The 23148-nt window shown below is 42.8% G+C and overlaps 2 protein-coding genes across 3 annotated transcripts in view; one reads left to right on the top strand and one right to left on the bottom strand.

Annotated features, from left to right (window-relative positions):
• Nucleotides 1-398: 398 nt before the first annotated feature.
• Nucleotides 399-9560, bottom strand: LOC121502404 (uncharacterized). The gene is made up of 2 exons (XM_041775874.2): nt 5172-9560; nt 399-5116 (listed from the first exon to the last, which is right to left on the bottom strand). The coding sequence occupies exons 1-2, from the start codon at nt 6618-6620 to the stop codon at nt 5105-5107; spliced, it is 1461 nt and encodes a 486-aa protein (XP_041631808.1). The 5' UTR covers nt 6621-9560; the 3' UTR covers nt 399-5104.
• A 22-nt stretch (nt 9561-9582) lies between these two features.
• LOC108080707 (GTP-binding protein Di-Ras2) overlaps nt 9583-23148 on the top strand; it is a 37276-nt gene continuing 23710 nt past the window's right edge. The window contains exon 1 of one of the 2 annotated variants that reach the window (XM_017175544.3): nt 9583-9776. The gene's annotated coding sequence lies outside the window, so the exon portion shown is untranslated. Of the gene's footprint in view, nt 9777-10127; nt 10251-23148 lie in introns of those variants that run through there. The other variant, XM_070289081.1, reaches the window with a different exon arrangement.

The raw sequence follows: 23148 nt of genomic DNA on the forward strand, positions 1-23148 counted from the left end.
CAACAACTGTGTTGGCAATTTGCTGCAATCATCCGCAACACATCCTCTGGCTTCAGTTCCTCCTTCCATCCACTTTTTCCTCTGTTGTGTTTTCCCTTTTTCCGCTTTCCTTTTTTCCCCAGGAGCGAATGTTTATGACTGCAGCTAAATTGTTGTCCTCCGTGTTTTGCTCGCTGGCATTTCGGCGAAGATTTGGAAGGGCCCTGACCGTTGATGCCCCACGACCCGCCTCCGGGGGCGGATATTTGCATACTTCTAAACAGGTGTAAATTAAATTTGACAAATTTTTGCGGCTGCCTGTGTGATATCCTCTCCAGCCCGAGTTTTAATAACACGTTGTGGCATATACCTGCCCATGATTCCGGGCCATTATTAAAGTTTATTGTGAGCGAAATGATGTGCACCTCCCGCTGCTGACATGCAGCCGAGTGCTAGATGGGCTGTGAAACAATTAGAGCGGGATTTACGCACGTGGAAAACATTTTAATTAAATCCGTGCTGCCGTGATGCCATGCCGTTTGGCCCTTCACTTGGAGACCCGACAATTCCTTGGAATTTTGTTACACTTTCGAAGGCTGTAGTCCCCGGCTGACTCTGGCACTAATTGGTGGCCAGGGCGACGCCGAAAGTTCGGCTGCGTTGTCATGGGCTACGCTCAAGTTTCCGTCAGCAAATTGAAATTGAAATGACAACACAAACAGCAGAAGCAGCAGCAAAAACATCAACCGCATTGGGAGATGCAAAGGAAATGCATCGCGCACATCTGCAAATAGAAAATTTCTCAACAAGTGCCAAGGGTAAAGGCGGTTAAAGATGGGCTCTGGCTTGGTTGGTGTGTGAGGACTGGTTTTTGGCGGCAGGCAACCCGACACGGCACTCGGACAGACTCTCCCCCGCCAAGATTCGGGATGCCATCTCGAACTACTTCTGGAGCTGACAGGTCCTTGCCTCGTTTGCCCAAATTGACAGGAAATGTCTGATCTGCTCGCCACCTATCAGTGTGTAGGGTACTTTATTTATTATTATTATTTGACTCAAGTCCTAGTGCCTGGTAAAAGGGAAGACTTTAAGAAATGACCTAGAACGGCTTGACTTTTGTGACAGGATGTTTTATTAAATATTTATTTATTCTTAAGTACTTTTACACACACGTCTTTACAATTTGTTCGCTCGAATGACAGTGATCTCGCTGCACGTAGGCAGCTCTCTTCAACCCCGAAAACCAGTAGTGACGCTCTCTGAGAGAGAGAGTGTAACCTGCTCTCTCAGAGAGCGTAACTCATCGAATCGCGTGCCCAGACCCTACTTAATGCAATTGGCCTGCTACAACTCGGCCGTCCTGACCTTGAGATAGCCCACTATCTCGGCTAAAAATATCTTAAATTTAGTCTTAGAATTAGTTAACAATTCATATAGTTTGTACAATTTCTTTTCTCATTTTTTAGTTTACAATTTTCTTGATTTTTATCTTTAACATTCTGTTTCAATTTTATTTATCTAGATTTACTATCATCTTTCATCCAATGCCGAATATTATTAGCGCTCCAAACTCCTTGATATGGATTTCGAGATAATTGAAACCCATCGATGTCTTTTAACAAAAATCTATCATTTCTCAAAACTTTTCCAATAATGTACGGTCCTTTGTTTTTGGGTATTAACTTCCTACTAACTCCTGCGGTACTATCAAAATTCTTTACCATTACATAGTCTCCTTCTCTGTATTCTGAATTCAGCTTTCTTTTTGAATTGTAATAGGTTTCGTTTCTTAACTGCGACTTTCTTTGATTTTCTTCTGCTTTCTGTCTAAGTTGTTCTAAATTTTTCCTATTTTCCTCAATGATTTCTTCTTCACTTTCTAAGTTTTCTATAATTTTTTCTTCACCTTCTAAATTTTCTTCAATTTCCTCTTCGCCTTCTAATTTTCTTCTTAGTTGTTCTAAATTTCTCCTGTTTTCCTCAATAATTTCATCATCATCATCCTCTAACGTTTCTCTAACTTTTTCTTCCTCTTTTAACTTTTCCTTAAATTCATCACTATCTTCTCCCCTCTGGGCTATTCCGAATAAAATTTCACTGGGAAACTGCTTAATGCTGCTATGCAGTGTATTATTCAACGAATACTCTACCTTCTCTACTACTACATCCCAATGTAGTCCTCTTTCTGGTTCTGAAAGTTTCGCAATCATCGGTCCTAAACTTCTATTTACTCGCTCCACTTGACCATTGGCTTGTGGTGATCCCGTAGCAATTTTTATGTGTTTTATATTCCTTTCCTCAACAAAATTTGCGAAATCCGTTGATGTGAAGCAACTTCCTCGATCTGATATAATACACCTAGGTCTGCTATACGCCCGAAAATAGTCTGCTAATGCGCTCAAAACTTCCTTTGTGTTTGTTGTTTTCGTAGTATAAAGCCTAACAAATTTCGTGAATCCATCTATCACCACTAATATATGCTTCTTTGATCTGCTATTGTCTACTGGGCCATAATGATCAATATGTATCACCTCAAATGGCTTATTGCCTTTCGGTATACTGTGTAGCAGTCCATCTCCTTTACCTACTTTAGGAGAGAACGCTATACACTTCAAACAGTTTTGAATGTGTTCACAAACCTTATCTTTCATGCTCGGGAACCAATAACTTTTACTAATAGCGTCTAACATCTTATCCCGTCCAATATGCCCTAATTCGTCATGATACTTGTACAAAACATGTTGCTCCATTCTACTTGGTACATAAAACAGAAGTCTATTGTTATTATCCTTCCTATATATAACCCCATTCCTCATCTCAAACCATTTATGTTCTCTGTTCTCTAAAATTTTCCTAATTTCTTTTAGCTTAGTATCTCTTGCCTGACAAATTATTAAGTTATCCTCAAAAGTATTTGCGTCTATTATCATAACATTATTACATCTGCTAAGTGCATCGACATGCTGCATTTGCCTACCTGCTCTGTGCTTCAATTCATAATCAAATTCCTGTAGCTCTAACGCCCATCTCGCAATTCTTGGGTTTAAGTCTATCTTATTCAGAGTTAATGTTAACGAGTTACAGTCTGTTACGATTTTGAAAGGTTTACCCTGTAAATATATCCTAAACCTTCTAAGTGCATAAATAATAGCTAACGTCTCTAACTCAAAGCTATGATATTTCGCCTCAGTCGGAGTGGATCTCTTCGAAAAGTAAAATATTGGGTGTAGTTTCTTATCTTCCTTCCTCTGCAGCAGTACAGCTCCAAAACCTAACGCACTCGCATCGCAATGAAGCTCAATATCATCTCTATGATCATATAGAGCCAGCACTGGGGCTGCTACTAATTTATCCTTCAAAAGTGTAAAACAATCCAACTCTGCTTTCCCAAACTCGAACGTCTTATCTTTTCTCAACAAGTCATATAGAGGTTTTGCCAATATCGAAAAGTCCTTTATAAATCGTCGAAAATAAGAACACAAACCTAAGAAACTTTGCACAGCTTGCACTTTACTCGGAATTGGAAAATTTTTTATTGCTTCTAATCCCTTCTCATCAGCTTTTATTCCTTCCTTTGAAATTAAGAAACCTAAATATTTTACCTTATCTTGTAGAAACTTGCATTTATCCATTCTAAGTTCTAATTTATTTTCCACTAATCTCCTAAATACTTCTACTAATATTTCTAAATGTTCTTTGATATCGTGACTTGCAATTAAAATATCATCCATGTATATTATAACCTTATTTTCTCGAATCATATCAGAAAAAATATCATTCACAAATCTTTGAAATACCTGAGGCGCTGTTTTCAAACCCATTGGCATACGTAAAAACTCAAACTGTCCTAATGGCGTTGTAAAAGATGTATACTTCACCGAATCTTTGTTCACGAACACATGAAAGTACCCATTCTTTAAATCCAATTTTGTAAATACCGATTTTCCAACCAATTTATCCAATAAGTCATCAATTAAAGGAATTGGATAATTATCTTTGACCATAATTTTGTTTAGCCTTCTGAAATCGATGCATAGTCTAAGCTCGCCACTCGTTTTCTTCACTAACACTATTGGAGAAGCGTATTCAGACCTACTACTCTGAATAATCCCATTTTCTAAGTATTCATCTAACAATTTCTGTAACGCTTCCTTTTCACTATACGATAGCCTCCTAGGTACACAACTAAATGGTTTTGAGTTCTCCAGAATTATATTAATTTCACATCTACTTTTCGGCAATTCAGGCCTCGGAACATGTATATAATTCGACTCTAATATTCCAATTAACTTTATTTTGTCTGTATAACTAACCTGTTCTCCAATATCATAAACCCTTTCTTCCTTCTCATGCTCTAACATATTTATTTGCATCATTTCCTTTTCAAAATTTTCCTCCAAAACTCCCATTGGTTCATCTAACTTCTTTGTACCTAAAAGTTGCTCATCGAAATTGTTTGTTCCACCTATCCTTACATCTTCCTCATATGCATTCCACAATGAATCTTTATTCAAAACTGTACCTTCAAAATTCTCATTCCAAATTGTACCTAAACTTTGTTTACCTAAGCTTGTACCTAAACTGTTTCTAATTAATTTTGTACCTAAACTCTTTCCCTCTAATGTTGTACCTAAACTCTTTCCCTCTAATGTTGTACCTAAACTCTTTTCCTCTAATGTTGTACCTAAATTCTTTTCACCTAACGTTTCACCTAACTGTTCATCCAAATAACTATCTCCTAATCTTGTACCTAACTTTATGTCGCCTAATTTTATTCCTGCATTTTTTAGTTCCATACAATTGTTGGAAAGCTCTTTCGCTTTCTTCTCGACATCAGTTTCAATACACTCTACAGTTACAATTTTCAATGCTTCCAAATCAATTTCTAGACCACAAACTTTCATAAAATCTCTACCCAGCACAATATTACAGCCCATAGATTCATCAGCCACTACAATTAATTTAAACCAAATCTTTATTTCATTTTTATATATAAAGCATAATATTTTTCCAAAACTTTTCAATAAGCTTTTGTTTATTCCAAAATAACTCTCTTCTTGAGGTTCTAATTTAATATTCGCTGGTACATATGAACGCTTAATAAATGAAACTGGGCTTCCCGAATCTATTTGGCACTCTGTAATAATAGGCTGGTTAGGATATTCACTGCAAAAAATTTTCAACAATCTTACATAATTGTTTTCTGCCTTCTTCTTATTTCCGGGGCATTCAGCAATCCGGTGATCCTCTGCGCCGCATCCGTAGCACGAACCTGGCGACCTCTTTGGCTTAGTGCACTCCCTCTTCCAGTGCCCCTTCGCGTTGCAATTGAAGCAACGAGTCTCGCTGCTCGCTGGAACCGCCTTCGCTGCCGCCAATTTCGCCATGGCTGGCCCCTTTGCTGGGAGCCTAATGTCTGCAAACGCCCTCAGCATCCTCTCCGGGCCATCAAAACATTGGAGCTTGGCCTGTGTACGCAAGCTAAGTACTGGAATGCCCTCCACGAGCCCATCCAGTAGTTCGTCCTCGTCCATTGCGACATCTCGAGCCAGTCTGCATTTCTCGCCAAAGTATGTGGCAAACTGCTCATTTGGAGACCAACTACGCGCTTCGAACTTGCGACGTAGGACAGACTTGGACTCGATGCCTCCAAACGCCAACTTGAGTTGTTCCAGCAACTCATTAACAGGCTTCGCAAACCGCCCTGCATCAGCATGCATCCATTCCAACGAATTTCCCTTCAATTTGCTGATCAGCAAAGCACGTCGCTGCATGTCTGACAGAGAATATAACGCTGATATATTCTCGTATTGCGCAATCCACGACCGCACAGACACTTTCTCAGTGAAATCCATTAAGATTTCCCTGGCCATGTTAAAGCCGGGTGACAACAAGCCGCTAGTTTCAAATCTGTCTCCGTTTTGCTGCACACCAATTTCGCCAGAATTGCCTCTGACGCCGCTTCTATCGCCGTCTCGCTCTTCGCGTCTGTCGCCGTTTTTATCTCCATCTCTGCCTTCACCTCTGCCGCCGCTCATATCGCCGTCTCTGTCTTCGCCGCTGCCGCCGCTTCTACCGCCGCCTATCTCGCCGTCTCTGTCATCGCCGCTGCCGCCGCTTCTACCGCCGCTTCTACCGCCGCCTATCTCGCCGTCTCTGTCATCGCCGCTGCCGCCGCTTCTACCGCCGCCTATCTCGCCGTCTCTGTCATCGCCACGCTGTGTGTTCTCGAAGCTTCTAACGCTCTGCTCCAAATTCTCGGAACTGCTGTTGCCGTCTCTGTTCCTCAGTTGCGCATTTTCGCCTCCTTCATTCTCCGTGTCTTCGTTGCCGATCTGGCGATTTAAATTTTCCAGCTTTTTCTGTGCCTTTGCAATTTCGACACGCAAATTTTCCAGAGTCTGAACTTCGATCTGCATCTCCTCGCCGCTTTCCATGTCCAGCTCACGGGACTCCACGTCCGGCTGCAAAATTTGTTGATCCATTTCGGTACAATTTTCGGGAGCGCTTCCTCGAACTTCTACCGGAACTTTGGCTAGCCGCGCAAACAGCTCGTTCTTCGTTCCCTTTGTCGACAATTTCAGCACCTCCAACCACCGTTTTAATTGTACCACTGTTATGTCACTAATGTTTAAATCCATTTTATTCACACTGGCGTTGGGGGAAATTTTTTTCCCAATCCCACTTCTGAAGTTTGTGACAGGATGTTTTATTAAATATTTATTTATTCTTAAGTACTTTTACACACACGTCTTTACAATTTGTTCGCTCGAATGACAGTGATCTCGCTGCACGTAGGCAGCTCTCTTCAACCCCGAAAACCAGTAGTGACGCTCTCTGAGAGAGAGAGTGTAACCTGCTCTCTCAGAGAGCGTAACTCATCGAATCGCGTGCCCAGACCCTACTTAATGCAATTGGCCTGCTACACTTTTTTGCTAGCAAACTTTAACTGTATAAATGCACTATAGAGTCACCTTTTGCTTACACTTTGTATAGATTTTCTTCGTTTATACTGAGTCAACACACAAAGTTTATTAGTTTTAAAAAAACTTTTGTGACACAGAGAAAGAATAAGGATATACTTAAATACCACGCCAAGAAAAGGCGATTCCCAAGTTTTTAAGCTTTAAATATTCCAATATTCTTAAAATATATATAAATATTTATGTACAACATTTTTTTGGAATCTCATGCTTAAAATTAAATACATATATCTAGTGGCTATCAATCAATTTTTGTAAATATATTTTATGTTTATTTTGATCTTTAAATGATATTTCTGGTGCTAAATTAATTAATATTTTTATAAGAGAGGTTCCAATTATAAGGTAGATTAAGGTTTAAGTAGGACTACATTTGCTAGTCAAGGGTAATTGTACAATTCCTATTTCAGGGGCTTTTAGAAAGTGGTTAGAAAGACAATGAAATTATTTTAAAATTGGAAAAAAAACAAGCTTTATCAAAATATAAGCGAATATGTTAAAATAATTACCATATAAAGGTATTTCCAATTTTCTTATTACTTTCCTATTAATTCTGGAATTATCTATTAGTCAAGAGAAGACTCTCTGCAGAGTTTCATTCAGGTAGCTCTAAAATAATGAGATTAGTTCGCATAGTAAGCGGCAAAAGGACCTGACTAGATATGCTCGACTGCTGACGCTGATCAAGAGTTTGAATTTCCATCTTGGATATATTCATATGTATAAATCTTTCAGATACCAGAAAGTCTATAATAAACATAAGCTGATTCTGTTTAAAGTTAACTTAAAAATGAAAAACTGTCATTAAACAGTTGGGTTGGTAGTCATTTATGTACTGAGCTAAAAGGGTCACAGCCCAATCCTTTGTGCGAGCACTCCAAGGACCCCTTAATACAAGTATCTAACATCAACGTCCTCGCATTCTAATGGTCATGTCGAGCACACGTTGGAGTTGCTCCCCAGGTGGCATGGACCGAACTATCGTTCCGCTACCTGCAGCATGCAACAGACAATTGTTGAGGCGAAATTGTAATTGTAACTCACTTTTAAGTGCGTCTGACAACTTTGGTAATTAAGGAATTATGTCATGCGCATGTTTACCATTCAAAAGAGTTTACCATTTTGTCCGAGGCTGGCTGTGGGCGTGGGCGTGGGCGAAAGAGCGCTCTTTGATTGCAGTGGTTGCCTTGGTTTTCCTGTGTCAACCTCCGATGGTGGCTCGCATATTGCATTTTTGCAATTGCCATTTAATTTCGAAAGTTGCTAAGTTGCATATTGTGTTTATGCAGACTGCACTCCATTGACGGGGATCTGCCAGGTGAAAGCTGAATGCTCACTGAACCCTGAATGTCCCTGAAGTGTTTGAAAGTTTGCACCTCCCACTGAATGGAGGGTACCACAAAAATGATAATAAAATACCAGCTCACTTCAACGGTCGGTGGACACAATTTAACGCTCGTCCTGGCTTCGTTAAGACCCCACACACAAAGGGGAGGGCAGAAACGATGTTCCGGGAAAACAAGTTAACGCTCTTCACATAGACAGCAGCTGCCAATGTGCGTATCTGGACGAGGCAGGTTAATGAAATACTTGCCCATGTAAGCTGGAACATGTCTGCCGGTCTGCCAGTCAGCCGGCCCGTCTCGTCATGCGATGCCGAAGGACATCGGTCCTCGCCGGGATGTCCCTTTTTTGCCAACCAGCCAGTCAGCGTGTGTGTTCAATGGGTCCGCAACTCGGGGCGATGCAAAGTGCAAAAGTTTGTTAACACTTTGAATTTAATACAAGCTATTGAATATTAACGAGAGGGGGATCGAACAATTATCGAGCATACGCCCCGTTGGCCCGCCCCAGGTGCCTCAGACTGCTTGCCTTTTGGCAGCTTTGTTCGCCTTTGCGGATAATTAACATTTGTATGCCAATATTTGCTCAGAAAACCAAGTAAACATTCCAGCAAGACTCTGGGCCTGACACGAGGTTTCTTCAGATTTAATTCCCATGTCAGGAGTGCCTTCTTCTGGGGAGGAGTGTCCAAACTAATAAAGTTCGCCAGTTGGGATAGGATATGAGTGATTGCTGAGCAAGCCTGATGGTCAAGTGGGTGACAGACGTTCAAGGAATGAGGATGCTCGGCATTAAACTAAATATTTGATCGCACACAGCAAGGTATTCCTGCAGAATTGAGGTTGCCACAAAGACGGCTGACCCATAATTAGATGCCAATTCGCCAAAAAACACACTTGGGGCCGTCTGCCCAAAATTGAACTGTCAAAGGAATTATTACCAACCGACAGCGCCGGAGGAACGACGAGCTATATTGCAACCGTTCGAGGTTCGAGGGGTAATCCTCGAAGCCGAAAGCTTTGGTTTCGGAACCCGCTAAGCGTGGCTAGGAGCGCGCTTTGTCCTGCCGACGCCTGCGCCCTGACCTTCTCGAAGGTTTGTTTTGGTCGCAACCCCTACCTGCAACATGTTGTGTTTTGAATGCTGTGGCGTCAAGTCCTCGTGGCCTGTTGGACCCTATAAAAGCCACTTCCCAAGACGGCGACCAACCAGTTCCCAGCTTGATAGCCACGCGCGCGCTCCTCGAACGAGGCCAGGAGAGACTAGCGCGAATATAGCTCTGAGTGAAGTGCCAGGAAGCGACGGTTATATTTGAAGTCCCTCGGACAGTGCCCTCCGTGTGTCTGGGGCTTTGTGTGCTCCCGGGTGATTCCGGAGAACATAAATCACAAATTTAATCAATCTCACGTGCCGACTTGCAGTTTCCCCAGCAGTTTAACTAGTTTTTCGGGGTGATTAAGTATACGCCAGGTAAGCCCGGCTAATAGCAAATCCCGGTGACCTAGTAAGACCCACGGGCAGACAGGACGAGTCCGGCTTGCCCAGGGAACGTGTGGTCATTTGGAATGCGCCCATTCTGGCCGCCAGCTCGTGCATTTTATGGCCACATTAAGGCATAAACAACTGACAGAAAAACAAAGCACGTACTGCTGAGTGCAAGTGCAAAAGTAAAGACTTTAAAGTGCCTGCCAACCGAGACAAGTTACGATTATGGCGAAAAATTCAAATTTCCCGCATGCTATCTCCCCCCCGAATCCCCGTACTCATGCCACCCCGCCCTAGGTGGGGTCTTCAATATCCAATTTTAACGGCAGCATTCGCTCGAATAATAAAAATTTATCGTAAGCGCATTAAATTTGTAGCCGCCGCAACTTTCTCTCAGTCGCTTCTGCCCTTCATGGAGGTGTAGACACAAAGAGTCCTCGCAGCAGTTAACATGTCTAAGTAAGCTCTAAGTTGCCTTTAGATCTGCCTTTTGTGTGTCCCGCCCGGAGGAGCAGGAGCAGGAGCTGGAGATGGAGCTAAAGCTGAGGCTGGAGATGAGCGTTGTGCCATGTTGTGCATTTTTATTACGATTACAAAGCTCGCACATGGCAGCAAGCATGGATGGGGCGAGTGGGAGCATCCCCTGGAAGCCCCCGGAGTCCATCATAAACTCGAAATTTGTCAAATAAATAGAAGGTGGAAAAAGTACCCGATGGCAATACCCACTCTATTCGAGCACTGGATTGTGAATCCTTTGTAATCGGATTTAAGCATGTTTCCCTCGTCCTGCTTTATGGGGATTTTTTGCTTTCACTCGTTGCCATTGCGATAGTGCGGTTATCAACGAAGCCCTAAATAATATTTATTAAGTATGTGTTATAAGTCCCATTTCCCTGTTTATCCTAAGCTTAGGATTTCCAGGAATGCACCTACACATTACTTTAATTTGAATTTGCTTCTCCCCCTTTGAAACTCATTTTCCAAATGTATTTTGTTCCAATTGTTTTTCCAAGTATTTCATATTTTTTTCCTTCAGATGAAAAGTCAACAGCAGGCAGTCAGCGAAAAAAGCAAAGGTTTATATATTCCGTTATGAGAGAAATCGAAAGCAGCCACTGTTTGCTTAGCCCACTCCGAGATTGCATAATTAATTTCCAGCTTAAAGCCGAGCGCGATTTAAAGGGAGCACTGGCAGTACTCCTGCTCACCTGGCGCCTTCATCACCTAATGTGTGTCGCATGTAAATGCCTGTGTTCCATATGTTTATGCTAGATTAAACGTTTTTCCCGCCGACCTGTGAATGGGGCATAAAGCGCACACCCACACACGCGCAGTACTATGCAGATGCCCCCAGTAGGAATGCCAGCTTTTTTATTGTATCTTTAAGTAGGGCCCAGCAGCTGCCAGCAGGCTCCTAGGGGACCGGGCCAGAGCACACTATACTCTACGCTGTTCTGTACATCATAATGGAGTCTAGACCGGATGCCTGAAGTGCGATGGCATTTACTCGCACCATAGTTTCGATAAAGTCAGGCTTGGGCCGAGTGTGTGTGTGTGTGTGGTTCATTCGCTGCTATTTGTCATGGACAAAGGAGCTGTCGGTGAGGGCTTTTAATTATATCAGCCTCATCTAATTGATAAACCGAATGCCTGCGGGCATAGCTGGGCTCCTACTTTCGGCTGACTAGCGTTGTTGCAGGTGACACCTTCAAGGACGAGCAATTAATTGTGGCTGCATCAAAGGAGGCACCCCTGTTCATCTCTCATACGCAGTGTGGTACGCACAGGCTTATCCGTGCGAATGCCAACAGCTGGCGTGAATTGCAATCCTTATGCAAAGCGAAAGCAAATTGAAAATGCGCAGTAGCAGGAGCAGGAGCAGCAGCAGCCTTACAGGCGAAGAGCACCCAAAGTGGCAACTAAAGGCAGGAAAATCGTTTTGTTTTCTGCCTTTTTGTTGTATTAAAATTAAAAGCACATAAAAGGTTCAAAGCTTCCACTTGGCCTGTCAATGGCAGCCCTCCCAGGACGACGTGTGAGCTCGTGTTTCCGGCTTGATGCCTCCATTTCCACTTACTTTAATAGTTTCTGCTCTTTTTTTGTTCCCAGCCAGCCAGCACTTCTAAGCCTCTTGGCTGCCAATGGCTTCATTGAAATTTTAGCCCCCACATCCAGGCAGCATCCAGAGGCATCCTTTGGGGGTGAACAGCCTCTTGTTGCTGCGGTCGTATTTGATTAAAGTGCCGGACCATGTTTGTTGTCTTCCACTTATTGGCGATGATGATCGTCCTGATGATGATGTGTGTTTGGGTTGTGCTGATTTTATGGTCCAACGGATTTTCCTCTTTCTTTTTTGGCTTTTCCCCGACCCAAAAAGATACACTTACCCACTTGATCTTTCCTCGGCTTTATTGAAATTTTATTGTACAAAATTGTCTCAACATGGGGAGGACGCCTAATGACCATCAAATGCTTGCCAACAAAGCTGGCCAGCATTCCGGGAAGGCAAACAGAAATCGCATTATATTAAAAGCAATTTTAACTTTAGAGACAAATGCCCATTTGGAGCACGGCCCGAAAGGGGCGAAGAAACGTGTCTGCGGCACGTTCCTCAACTTGATTTTGTAATGGATGAAAATAAGGCGCCGCAGCACGGCATTAAATGTACGGGACACTTTGCAGTAATTGCACAACGATTTTGAGCAGCCAGCATAGCAGTTCGTGGAAAACGTTGTTTCCCTTGAAAACAGGAAATTAATCTAGGACGCCGACGGCCACGCCCACGCCCATGACCAGCACGTTTCGCAGGACAAGGGGCGGGCAGGGTCTTTGCCGCTGCAACCTAATTAACGTGAACAATTCAGGCACATTAACAATGCATATTCACGTTGAAATTGTTTATAATTTGATAACACGCCTCAGTGGGCAGCGGAGCGGGGAAGTTTGCACTCGATCAAGTGGAAAATCAAAACTAAAGACAGGCCCTAACCGAAGCAGAGGTACATTGCCGGTGGAATGGATGCTGGGCAGGACTGGGTAAATGCATTTTCCGGACAAGGAGCAGTTGCCCAACCGAACTACTCCGTCTTCAATTTCAAGGTGTCACCTGCAGTGATGCCATACGCAACACTGAATGAAGATGGAATATCCTGTAGAGTCCACAGATTCCTGTCATCGCTTCGGAAAAGTTAGGCAAAGGGGACTGTACTCCCTGCCTTCCCCTCATTTCCACGAAGGGACTGTCAAAACCTTTGAGAGGGTACACAAACGCACACGATTTATGTGGGAAAAAACCAAATTCCATCAGCATATGCCTCACTAAACCACTCACAATATACATACTACATAGGCGAATGCGTCGTCCTTTTCTCCAAGCCACAGTGGTCTATAGCTAAAAGGGTGGTCAAAAGAAAATTTTAAAAAATATAAAAAAGAAGTAGGTATTCTCTAATTGTTGAAAATTAATTAGAAGCGTAAAATAGTATTACAATTGCAATTTTTAAACAAAAAAATTAATTAAATTGGCATAGAAACAATTCTTAATCGCATTGTTATTCTTTTTTTGCAATCTTTCTATTTCCATAATAATTTTTATGATTTTTATTATCGAAATGTATAATGTTAAATAATAATAAAAGGTATTTAAGGATAATTATGAGAAACGTGAAATCTATTTGTTTCCGATGTATGAATTTAAAAGATTTTTCTATATTTATTCTGCAGTTACAGAAGAAAGTCAATTCAGTGAAACTTAAAACTTAGTTAGAAATAATACCCGAACCGTATTTAAAACTTAAACGTAAGCTAAAATTTTATTAAAAAACTATGCAGTTTTGTTAGATGTTAAAGGTACTTGTACTAGAAATTAGCAGTAACTTTAATTAAATGATATGAAATACATTTTTTTGTTTATTTTATCCCTTTTTAAGAAGACAATTTATAAGGTTTACAAGGCGATAAGCCACTGTACCATCCACGCGCCAGATCTATTGACAATCTCGGCTAAACTTCCGCCGACTGGCTGCCCCTTTTCGGTTGCCATTTTAGCCCAGCCATTCCCAATTCCAAAACCCTATGCTCAGCCTCCATCCCGGGGCCATCTCAGGCCGCAGTAGTCTCTCAGGCAGAGCAATCAATAAGTTGGTATATCCGTCAATGCCGCCGCCGTTGGATACTGTAGCCCAGCTCGAGTGGCGGCGGGCCATGCAAAGTGGCCAAATGAATTTTCTAAAAGTTTAGCTGCCGTTTTTTTTTTTCTTTTTTTTTTGCGCACACTTTTGTGGCAGAAATCGGTGATAATATAAAATTGAGTTCGTTTTTCATTGCTTTGCTCTGGAACACTTAAAGTGGTATTTCGCCAGGCAATATGTCAAATCTGACCAACTTTTATGGGCAGATAAAGCAATTAAATTCAAATCGCCAGGGGGCAGGCGGAGAGGGGAAATAAAAAAACAAATCAGAATGGAACCTGATAGGCAATTTGGGGGACAACAGACAAAATTAGGCAGCAACATTGTCTAAACAGGGGGCGACGGCACAATCAGGAGCATCATCAGGGCCGATAACGATTACGGATATTATTATGTTAATCGAGATTATGATGACAGTCATCAGCGCCTCGTCAGGCAGGCCCAATCTGCTCCAAAAGGACAAGGTTTCACCGTTCTCGCTGGCTCGTGGCCGCCATCGCCTTCGCCTCCGCCTCCGCGACTCGAGCCTCGAGTTGAACTGAGACGCAGACACACAAATCTCTTTATAATCGTCCTGGCTCCGGTCCTTGACAAGGGACGCTGGAACGCTGGCCTAAGAAGGGGCGTGACCGGGGTTCGTTCTTTGCTGCCGGCAGCGGGTGGGTTGGTTGACGGAGGGTTCGGGTTCTTGTGCCTACACTTATAAATTTTTATTTGTTGGCATTCCGCAATTTATTTTATATATTTTCTAGCGGCCGTGGCAACGCACTTTTTGCCAGTTCGCCTGTCCGTCGGTGAGTCGCTCCTTCCGTCGTCCTTTTGTCCGTCAGTCCCCCTGCCTGTTCGTCAATTTGTTGGCTTGCGCAACGCTCTGTCAATGCCTGGCGGCATGGCTCTCGGAGGCGCGTTGTGCTGCTCCTTCTCAGGCCGTTACACTTTGAGAAAGTTTCGGAAAGGAATCTGGTCAAAGGAAACCCTACTCGGGTACTCTAGGATTCTGGCTACTTGTGCCTCCAACAAGAGGCCTAATCAAATTATGTCCACTTTGTTGTCCGGCGGATGATATGCCTTTGCCAGGCAAAGTAGGTTATGCCGGAGATGTGCTCATTAGGACAGATGCGTTGATCTGATTGTCGGCTTTTGCTGCCGCCCATTAGTCGCATGTCAATGCTGCGCCAACGTGACGTATGCGTAATATATGTTTTTGTTCCTCCACAGTTCGAAGGACCTCTTCTATTGGCTGTCGCAAGTGCTGTGCGGACTCGTCCTGAGATTCTTCTTCTGCGTTTCAGCCTTTTTGCTATGTCGAGAATGCTGTTTGTGATTTTTCTTTCCGTCTTCGCTTTTTTAACATTTTTCACCGTGTCGCAGTCCCGGGTTTTCCCCGCCCGCCTCCGCCTCTTTGTTGTGTTGGTTGTTTGCTCGTGTTTCCGCCATTTCCCCGATTTCTCCCATTCCACGGCTCCTAGCTCCCTTCTTCGTTTCTCTCCTCCGTCGGAGTCACTCACGCGTTAAGCCCGTTGCGTGCTTTATGAATCTGCCTTTGGACTGCTTCTCTATTACGTTCTAGACAACTTGAAGTTGTTCTGCCCCTCCGCCTGCCTCTCCTTTTCATCCCTGTACTCCTACTTATTTCCGGTTGATTTTCAGCTGCGTCCTTTGTGTGCGCTCGCCTAGACCCATTTCCTACCCAACGAAGGCGTCCCACGGCATTCGTGTTTATTAAGTCTAATTCAATTCTGCGTGAATTTTATTTGTTGCATACATTAAGGCTGATGACGTTGAAAAATCCCTCGGCCCCTCATCTCGGTTGAAGATCTTAGGTGCTCCGCCGCCGTCACAGTTGTAATTACACACTTAGCAGTTTAGAGAGTTCTTCTATGAAGTTTTTAATTAAAACTTTGATAAATAAGCTCAATTTATATCCAGCCAGATATTTAGCATTTAACAAAGGCACCAACGCATGCCCCTCTCCTCCCGTTCTTTGTGTTTGGTGTGCATTTCTTTGGGAGTGCAGATTTTCCCATTTTAATTGAAATTTACCAAGGATGTCTTGCTCTTGCTCTTTGAAATGTTGTCGGGAGGGAGCTTGCGCTCCGAGCAGGATGCGAAGTAAATTAAATTGACAAAGTAAATAAACTGAGGGGGAATTCTCGTAAATAAATATCCGGACCATGGCCGCGGAAAATTTGTTCAAACTTGCAATGTTGCTCCCTCTGATTTGGGCAATTTTCGCGATCTGATTACAGGCAGGCTCCGCGGAGGGTTTTGCAGTTTATCAGACCAGCCAGCAATTGCATTCTATTTTTATGTACTTCGGGCATAAATAGATGGAAATTTATGGCTGAGATGGCGTTACCACATTTGTTTCAATTATTCACAGTTCGAATGAAAAGGCAGCGGCAACATGCATATAAATTCAACGCAAATGCCAAGTGCGGAGCAGGATTCGCAGGGCTTATAAATTTTTATAGCTCTCGACGCACAGACACAGAGACACAACTCTAAGTAAACACACATGAGCTGCCGAAATTGCCAAGCACACACACACACACACACAAAGACTGTGAAAGTGGCCCCAAGTGGGTCAGGATCGAGCCAAGTCAAATCAATTGACGCCGAGACGCACAGACACACACTTGCAGCGCCATTGTCGTCCTGTCTACAGTGTGTGCATGTGCGCTGGCAATGCGATTAACCCACAAACGGCCGGGGCGGACGTGCCTCGAATCCTTTTCCGAGGACACTGTGGCAAGTCGGACTGACACTGCAAATGCAGCCGTGGCTGCTGTTGCATTTGCGAAACGTGGCCAGTCAAAGGAGAGTGCTTGTTGGCTCCGCATCTCACCATTTGGCCATTACTTCGATTCCCCAGCCAACAGGGCGGATGGGTAACGAGCAGTGACGGTAAGTGTTGTGGCAGTAATGCCAAGATGCTCGGTCTTACCTACACAGAAACAGAAAAGGATGAGTAGCATCTGTGGGAAATAAGGCAGCAAGCAACAGGCTTTACATTAATTTATTAATTTATAACCATCTTTTCATGAAATTATTTACCTAAAATCCCTTTTTTGATACAGTAGGAACTGTTTTGTGTTCACTATGATTAGATTAAATCAACTGTATATCCTCTCTGCAGCCTTCTTAAAGCTCTAATTAAGTGAATCAGCCTGCACCTAAAAAACAAAGTTTCTTAAACCTAACCATAAACTTGATGTATTTATTACTTGTAAAACCTTTTTTAATTAAATTGAACAACTCAAATTTATACAAACTTGGCAAGGCAAGATATTTGCTTTTGCCCTAACCCTAGCCAATTTCGAAAATAGGGCGTTCTGCTTAGGTTCCGGCTCATAACCAAAATACATCATCCTTCCCCTTCATGGTTTGGTTCACATGCTTTTAAAAATAAACAAAGACCCCGGGTATTCAGGGAGGGGTGATTGAGCTTAACGTTGAGTGTATTTTTAAAAAGAGAGCTTAAATTTACAGCTTAATTTTTTAAATAATTACAATTTTAGCATAATAGAAGTTAACTTTATATAATTTTCAAAGATCCAAAACTCCTTGAATTCAAAGAAGGTCGAGATCCTGCCTTAGAACCCTGCTCATCCCTGACGGCAAGCATTCGTAATGCACTCTTTTGGCCAAAAGACAAGCACAAAGGAGTCGTCGGTGTGGAGACAAGTTCCCCTGCTGCTTCGGTGTCCGTGGCTTGTTTGTGTTTAATTTGTGGCCCAGCCACAGCTGTTGACAATCGATGACAACGACCCCTTGGAGGAGGCTCCCCCCGACTGCAAGCCATCTGCACCTGCTCCGCGCCATGTGCGAGTTACATAGCTCCCCTTTCGCGCGCCTGATTAAGTTTTTGCATTAATTTTCCTACACCCTTGAAGGTCCTCGATCCAGTTGGTCCTCTTTCCTCCCATCGCTTGTTTGCTTAGCCATTAGCCGGGGATTCTGTGACCTGCGGGTCGTGCTGACTGGCTGGCGGAGCTTTAAGGCTGCAGGTCGAGGGCCCAGAGCTGACCTTTTTGTCAGCGAGCAGCTATCCCGCTGGCAGCTTTTGCCTTGCTGGCTTTTCACGCTTCGGTTGCAATCAAATTTATCGGATCCCCTTTATGGCCACCCCGGCAATCCTCATCAGCGCAAAGTCGATTACAAAATTTGCGTGCAGGACCTTTTCTTGATTGCGAAATCGCACACAACTCGATTAGAGTGCGATAGAGTGCAGCAGCCAAAGGAGGAGGGACCTATAACGAGGGTATTGAGTCGATAAAATGCGATATCCAAGCACCTTTGATGGCCCTCCTTTGGCAGATGCGATTAGGTTCAGGCTTCAAACCCGGCTCGGCTCCATTGTCCAATTAGCCACATGGCTTCGGCTAAAACCTGTAAGTTTGCATCAAATTCCTGTTGCTGCAATTAATATGTTGGTCCTGCAACTCAGTTTTTGCCCCGGCCGAGTTTGCTCATTAGGGACCTGCCAGGCTCTGGCGGCTTCAGAGGCGGCATAATGAGCTCAGTTCAAGTGCAAACTGTTTGCCCGAGTCCCGGGCGGTCAAAGGACGTCCCCTCGCCCTCGACATCTATATTTAGATACCTCAACAAAGTTTTTCATAACACTTAAGTCGAACAGATAAAAGGCGTTCGCCTTTTGGCCATCTATGGAATGCCGCAGGGGGTTGAAAAGGAGGCCTCCTCCGTACAGCCACGTCGCCACTTTGGCACTCAAACACAGTGCTCTCGCCACTGGCTGTTCTCGGCGGCAATTTGCCGTGATTAGTATAAATAAGTAACAGTTAGTGACCCATTTTCTGCACACCATTGAGCCAGAAAGAAAAGGCTTTAATGCCTCACCTTCACCACGGAGTTTGTGAGCTGTGGATGAGTCCAGCAGGGTGGACCTTGGCAGCACGTACAAAGTTTATTCCCTGGTTGCGAACCTAAATTGATTGCCTATATTTTTTGATACACATCAACATTCAAATCTAGCTGGCTGAGCTTCTAAGATTTTGAGTGAAAATCGATTCCTGGAATATCGCCAGTACAGAGACTGGCAAGCCTGATTCCAGCGATTTTACATTCCTGTCATGAGTAGAGAATTGATATCTCTAATATATTATCTAGAATATATAATACAATATTTGGGAAATAATTTATTTATTTTTTAATTTATTTATTTAATTAATTTTTGTGGCAGAAGGGGTCCTTTCACTAATTGTACAATGGTAAAATATCGTATCTATTAAAACAATAAGGGCTACTTGCTATTAAATTCGTTTCCAGTTTATTATTTCTTTAGCTGTTTAGCAGTTTTTCTGCCGATTTTCCTGTGAAAGTATAGTATAAAGTAAAATATAAAGAAGGAAACTGCAGAGTAGCTGTCCTCAGGTGATTAGCAGTTTTTCTGCATAATTTCCTCTGACTCCCTAACTATAAAGAAGGAAACTGCAGGGTACATCAAGAATCAAAATTATTCTTACCGGCTCGAAGGACCAAAATAAAAAGAAGTCAAGTCGAGTTTTTGTAAGAAGGTTCAATTATTTTTGAAGTTTTTCCCGTTTAATAAGTGACAAAAAAATAAATTTTTCGTCTTATCCTATGACCTACTCAAAGGTCTGAGTACATAGTCCTCTTTGTACAGCATAAAGAATCACTTTTTGGGTTAGACTCAAACGGCCAAAACCTACTGGGAACACTTCTGTTTACATCATTTATTGAAACAAAGATGGTGTGCTGCATAGATCGAAAGGTTAAGGTATTATATTTTTTTATATTTATTATTAATATATTATACATATTATTATATTTCCCTTGTAACGCATATTAATGATTTTTGTACTTTTTCCCAACACAATAAGTTGTTTGAGTTTAAATATTTTCAAATCGAAAAGTCCACCCCAATGCACATAGGGATACCTGCGTGATTCTCAGCCGAATTTTATTTATGCATCTGCTTCGTGTCTCGAAGATAAATATGTATGCGGCACACAGCGAGGCAGCAGGTCAGAGGCTTGGGTTTGGGGTAAACTGGAGGAGGAGCATCAAGGGCCGCCATCATCGCAGTAATCAACAGTTTAACGCCAACGCTCGGTGGCCCAGTTTTCGCGCCGCCACTTTGTAATCGTTAAGCTGTTCGTGCGGCCAACTATAGGACAAGGCAGATACACACGGTCCGGGAAGTAAGGGTTACGGACAGAGCCCGGTTATATGGTCTGGACCAGCTTCGACGTCGTAAAATCATTTGTTTATCGCTGCGGCCGTTTTGGCCCCATTAGCAGTTCAAATCCATTGCCATAAATCCCCGAGTTGCTGAAAACAGGGCTAATTCCCCTGCACACATACTACACATGGGTGTTCTTGGCGCCAGATGGCAGATGACGCGGCGATTGGCATGCAACATAAAAGCGTATTTTATGATTTAAGCGCCACAAAGCCACAGCTAACAGCACGAGCACGAGCACGAGCCGGAGCCACATGCCGAAAGTTAATCACACATAAAACGTAATACTTTACGGTCACCACGAGTCCTTGGTCCCTGCTCAACCCCAATAAAGTTGCCCAATTTCGGGGCAAATACTCGTAACACAAAATAGATTGCATTCTGCGGATTTTACATTAACAAATTGCAAACAAATCAAGCTGCCCCAAAACCAAAGCAATTAGTTGCGGCCAAACAAAGGCCAACCAAAGGATTTCAAGTCGCTTGAGAAGTTCTGGCACCAAACGCAGCTGGAAAGGGTTTTGTGGCAAAGTTTATCGCCGGGTTATTTGTGAAGAAAGTTTACCCACGCTTAAGTCATTGTTTATGTATTAGTTTAGCTTGGCAGTAAAACGAATCAGAGAGTGTCCTGTAGTTGATGTATTTAATTGCTTAGTAACATATTCAGTAAGTTTGGGTTTCCACAAGACACTTTGTATCTCAGCCATATTTAGTATAGAGAGCAGTTTGCGGTTGCTATTCGATATGCCCCTCGTCGTAGACAGATTTGCCTTGCTGCTTCAGAACTTTACGCATCGGATTTCGTCCTGAATGACAGCAGAGGGCTGAAGGTTAACGCACATGTCCGTCATATGCAACAAAGGCGGTTAACATGGCTGCCTGCTGCGATCAAGCGGAAGTAGCTGGCCACGAGAGATGGCAACTTTTCGCGGGCCAGAGCAACTTTTGATCCCCTGCGGCATCTGGGGCATTTTAATCAACTCCGGAGAGCAGCCGGACGCTTTGGAATGCGGCTAATAAATATTTATTAGTGCTGCCCTGTTGCCATAGATATGAAAGTTTAGAATTCTCTGACAACGCATCGCCTGCCATGCAATCCCTCTGGGCCAGTTGAGTCCTTAAGCCGCAGCACTCCGCTGTTATCCTGCCGTGCTGCCAAGTTGTCCTTGAGTGCAGCCAAGCCTCCTGCCTGATTGTTGTGGCAACAGGCGAGAGGCAAATGTGCTTTTGATGACATTTTAAATGCCGTCGGGCCAAGGAATGCGTCTGAGATGGAGCTCCTCCGGCTCTGACGATTCCCCCGCCAAGAAACTAATCAATACACACACACACACACGCATCCCAATCCTCGTGCTTTCCGGGTTATGATTCCATTTTGGCTCCACCGCAGAGGCCAGCTGAACCGAGGCGTGGTAATCGAAAAAAGGGAAAAACATAAATTGATTTCCAACAAAGCGAAAAAAGGGGAACACCAATTTGATGCTCTCGATTTGTTTTCTCATTTCTTTTTTTTTTCCACCAGCTTTCCACCCCGGTTTTGTGGCGTGTGCTTCCCGGCACACTTGCAGTTTTTAGCTGCTCGATGAGACACGTTTCGGAAAAGGAAAAGTTTTCAAAAGGTCCTCTGCCCTTTGAGTTGTTGATGACATGTTTTGGCGCTGTGGCCTGGTCCGCCGCCGCACCCGTGTAGATAAAAACAAAAAATGTCAACAACAGGAATGCTTTTTATTTGCGGAAAAACAGAAAACAGAAAAATTAATTCAAGTTCGGCTCCTTCAACTTGCTTTAAAATGTAAAGCGACAAACTTTTGGCCTGCGTTTGCAATTCTTTTATGTTTTCCACAGCTGTTGGCAGTTGTCTTCGTCCCCGTCTCCGGCGTGGGCCTAGTAGATTTAATTAAATTTTTTTTTATATAGCAAAACATTGTCAAGGCTGCTTTGTGTGCGAAAGTTTTGTTTTTTGGTTCGCCGGGAGTTGTAGGACATAGAGTCCCCAGTGGCGAAATGAGTGAGAACCCTGAGTCTAAATTCTGATATTTAAATTTTTTAATTCACCCCACCTAGATTTTCCTTTCCCTCTCAATTACGTGGATTATCATTCACGCTTTAGGCGTAACTAGAGCCTCGGCACCTGCTCCTGTGCATCGCATTATCCACAGCAAAACACAACATCCCATATGACCTCTGCTGCTTGTTTTTTGCCCGGCACTTTGAAGGACTACCTGCCCTGGCTAGAAATGAATATGCATTTGGATGTTCTGGCCAAGGATAATAAAAAAAAGCCAAACAAGGATCTTGCCCAACCGTAAAATATCCAGCAGTCATTTTGTGGATTCATTTACAAGTTTTTGCTTATATTACTTTTATTTCTGGAGAAATTATGTACTATTTATATTCCTATTTTGTAAATAAACTTTCCAATAATAAGAATAATATAAATTTTTGGACCGATACAGTCTAGTAGCTAATAAAATTTCTTTGTTTACCTTATCAGTGAGGTATCTTAATTAGACTGTAGCCTAACTTCCTGTCAATTAATTTTCCCGTCGAAACTTTAGAAGGAGAAAAATCATCACAAAAAAGTATAAAATGTAAAGTAGAAGATGTATGTGGTTGCACTTTGTACAATAATTATATGCTCAACTGTTCTCTGTTGGTTTTTCTCATTCAGATAAATTACAGGAAGCGTAGAAAAGGAATTTTTACGATAACAACAGGTACCTTATTCTGTTAGATAGCATTTAACGACTTGAACAGGAAGAAGAGAAACCGGTTGTTAATCTAAACTTGGCATTAGAACTCTTTCTAAATAAAAAATAATATATGTACTTGGTAATAAAACGAAGAACTAATTTCACTTTTTCATTAGAAACAATCTTTAGCCCAATGTAAAATAGTTAGGAATTTGCATGGATGCCTGCTGCCAGAAGTGCATTTTGCA

This window comes from Drosophila kikkawai, chromosome 2L (genome assembly GCF_030179895.1).
Source record: "Drosophila kikkawai strain 14028-0561.14 chromosome 2L, DkikHiC1v2, whole genome shotgun sequence".
Lineage (NCBI taxonomy): Eukaryota > Metazoa > Arthropoda > Insecta > Diptera > Drosophilidae > Drosophila > Drosophila kikkawai.

Excerpts from the sequence above, each read along its gene's own strand:
- LOC121502404 (XM_041775874.2), bottom strand. The coding sequence starts at position 6,620 with ATGGATTTAAACATTAGTGACATAACAGTGGTACAATTAAAACGGTGG.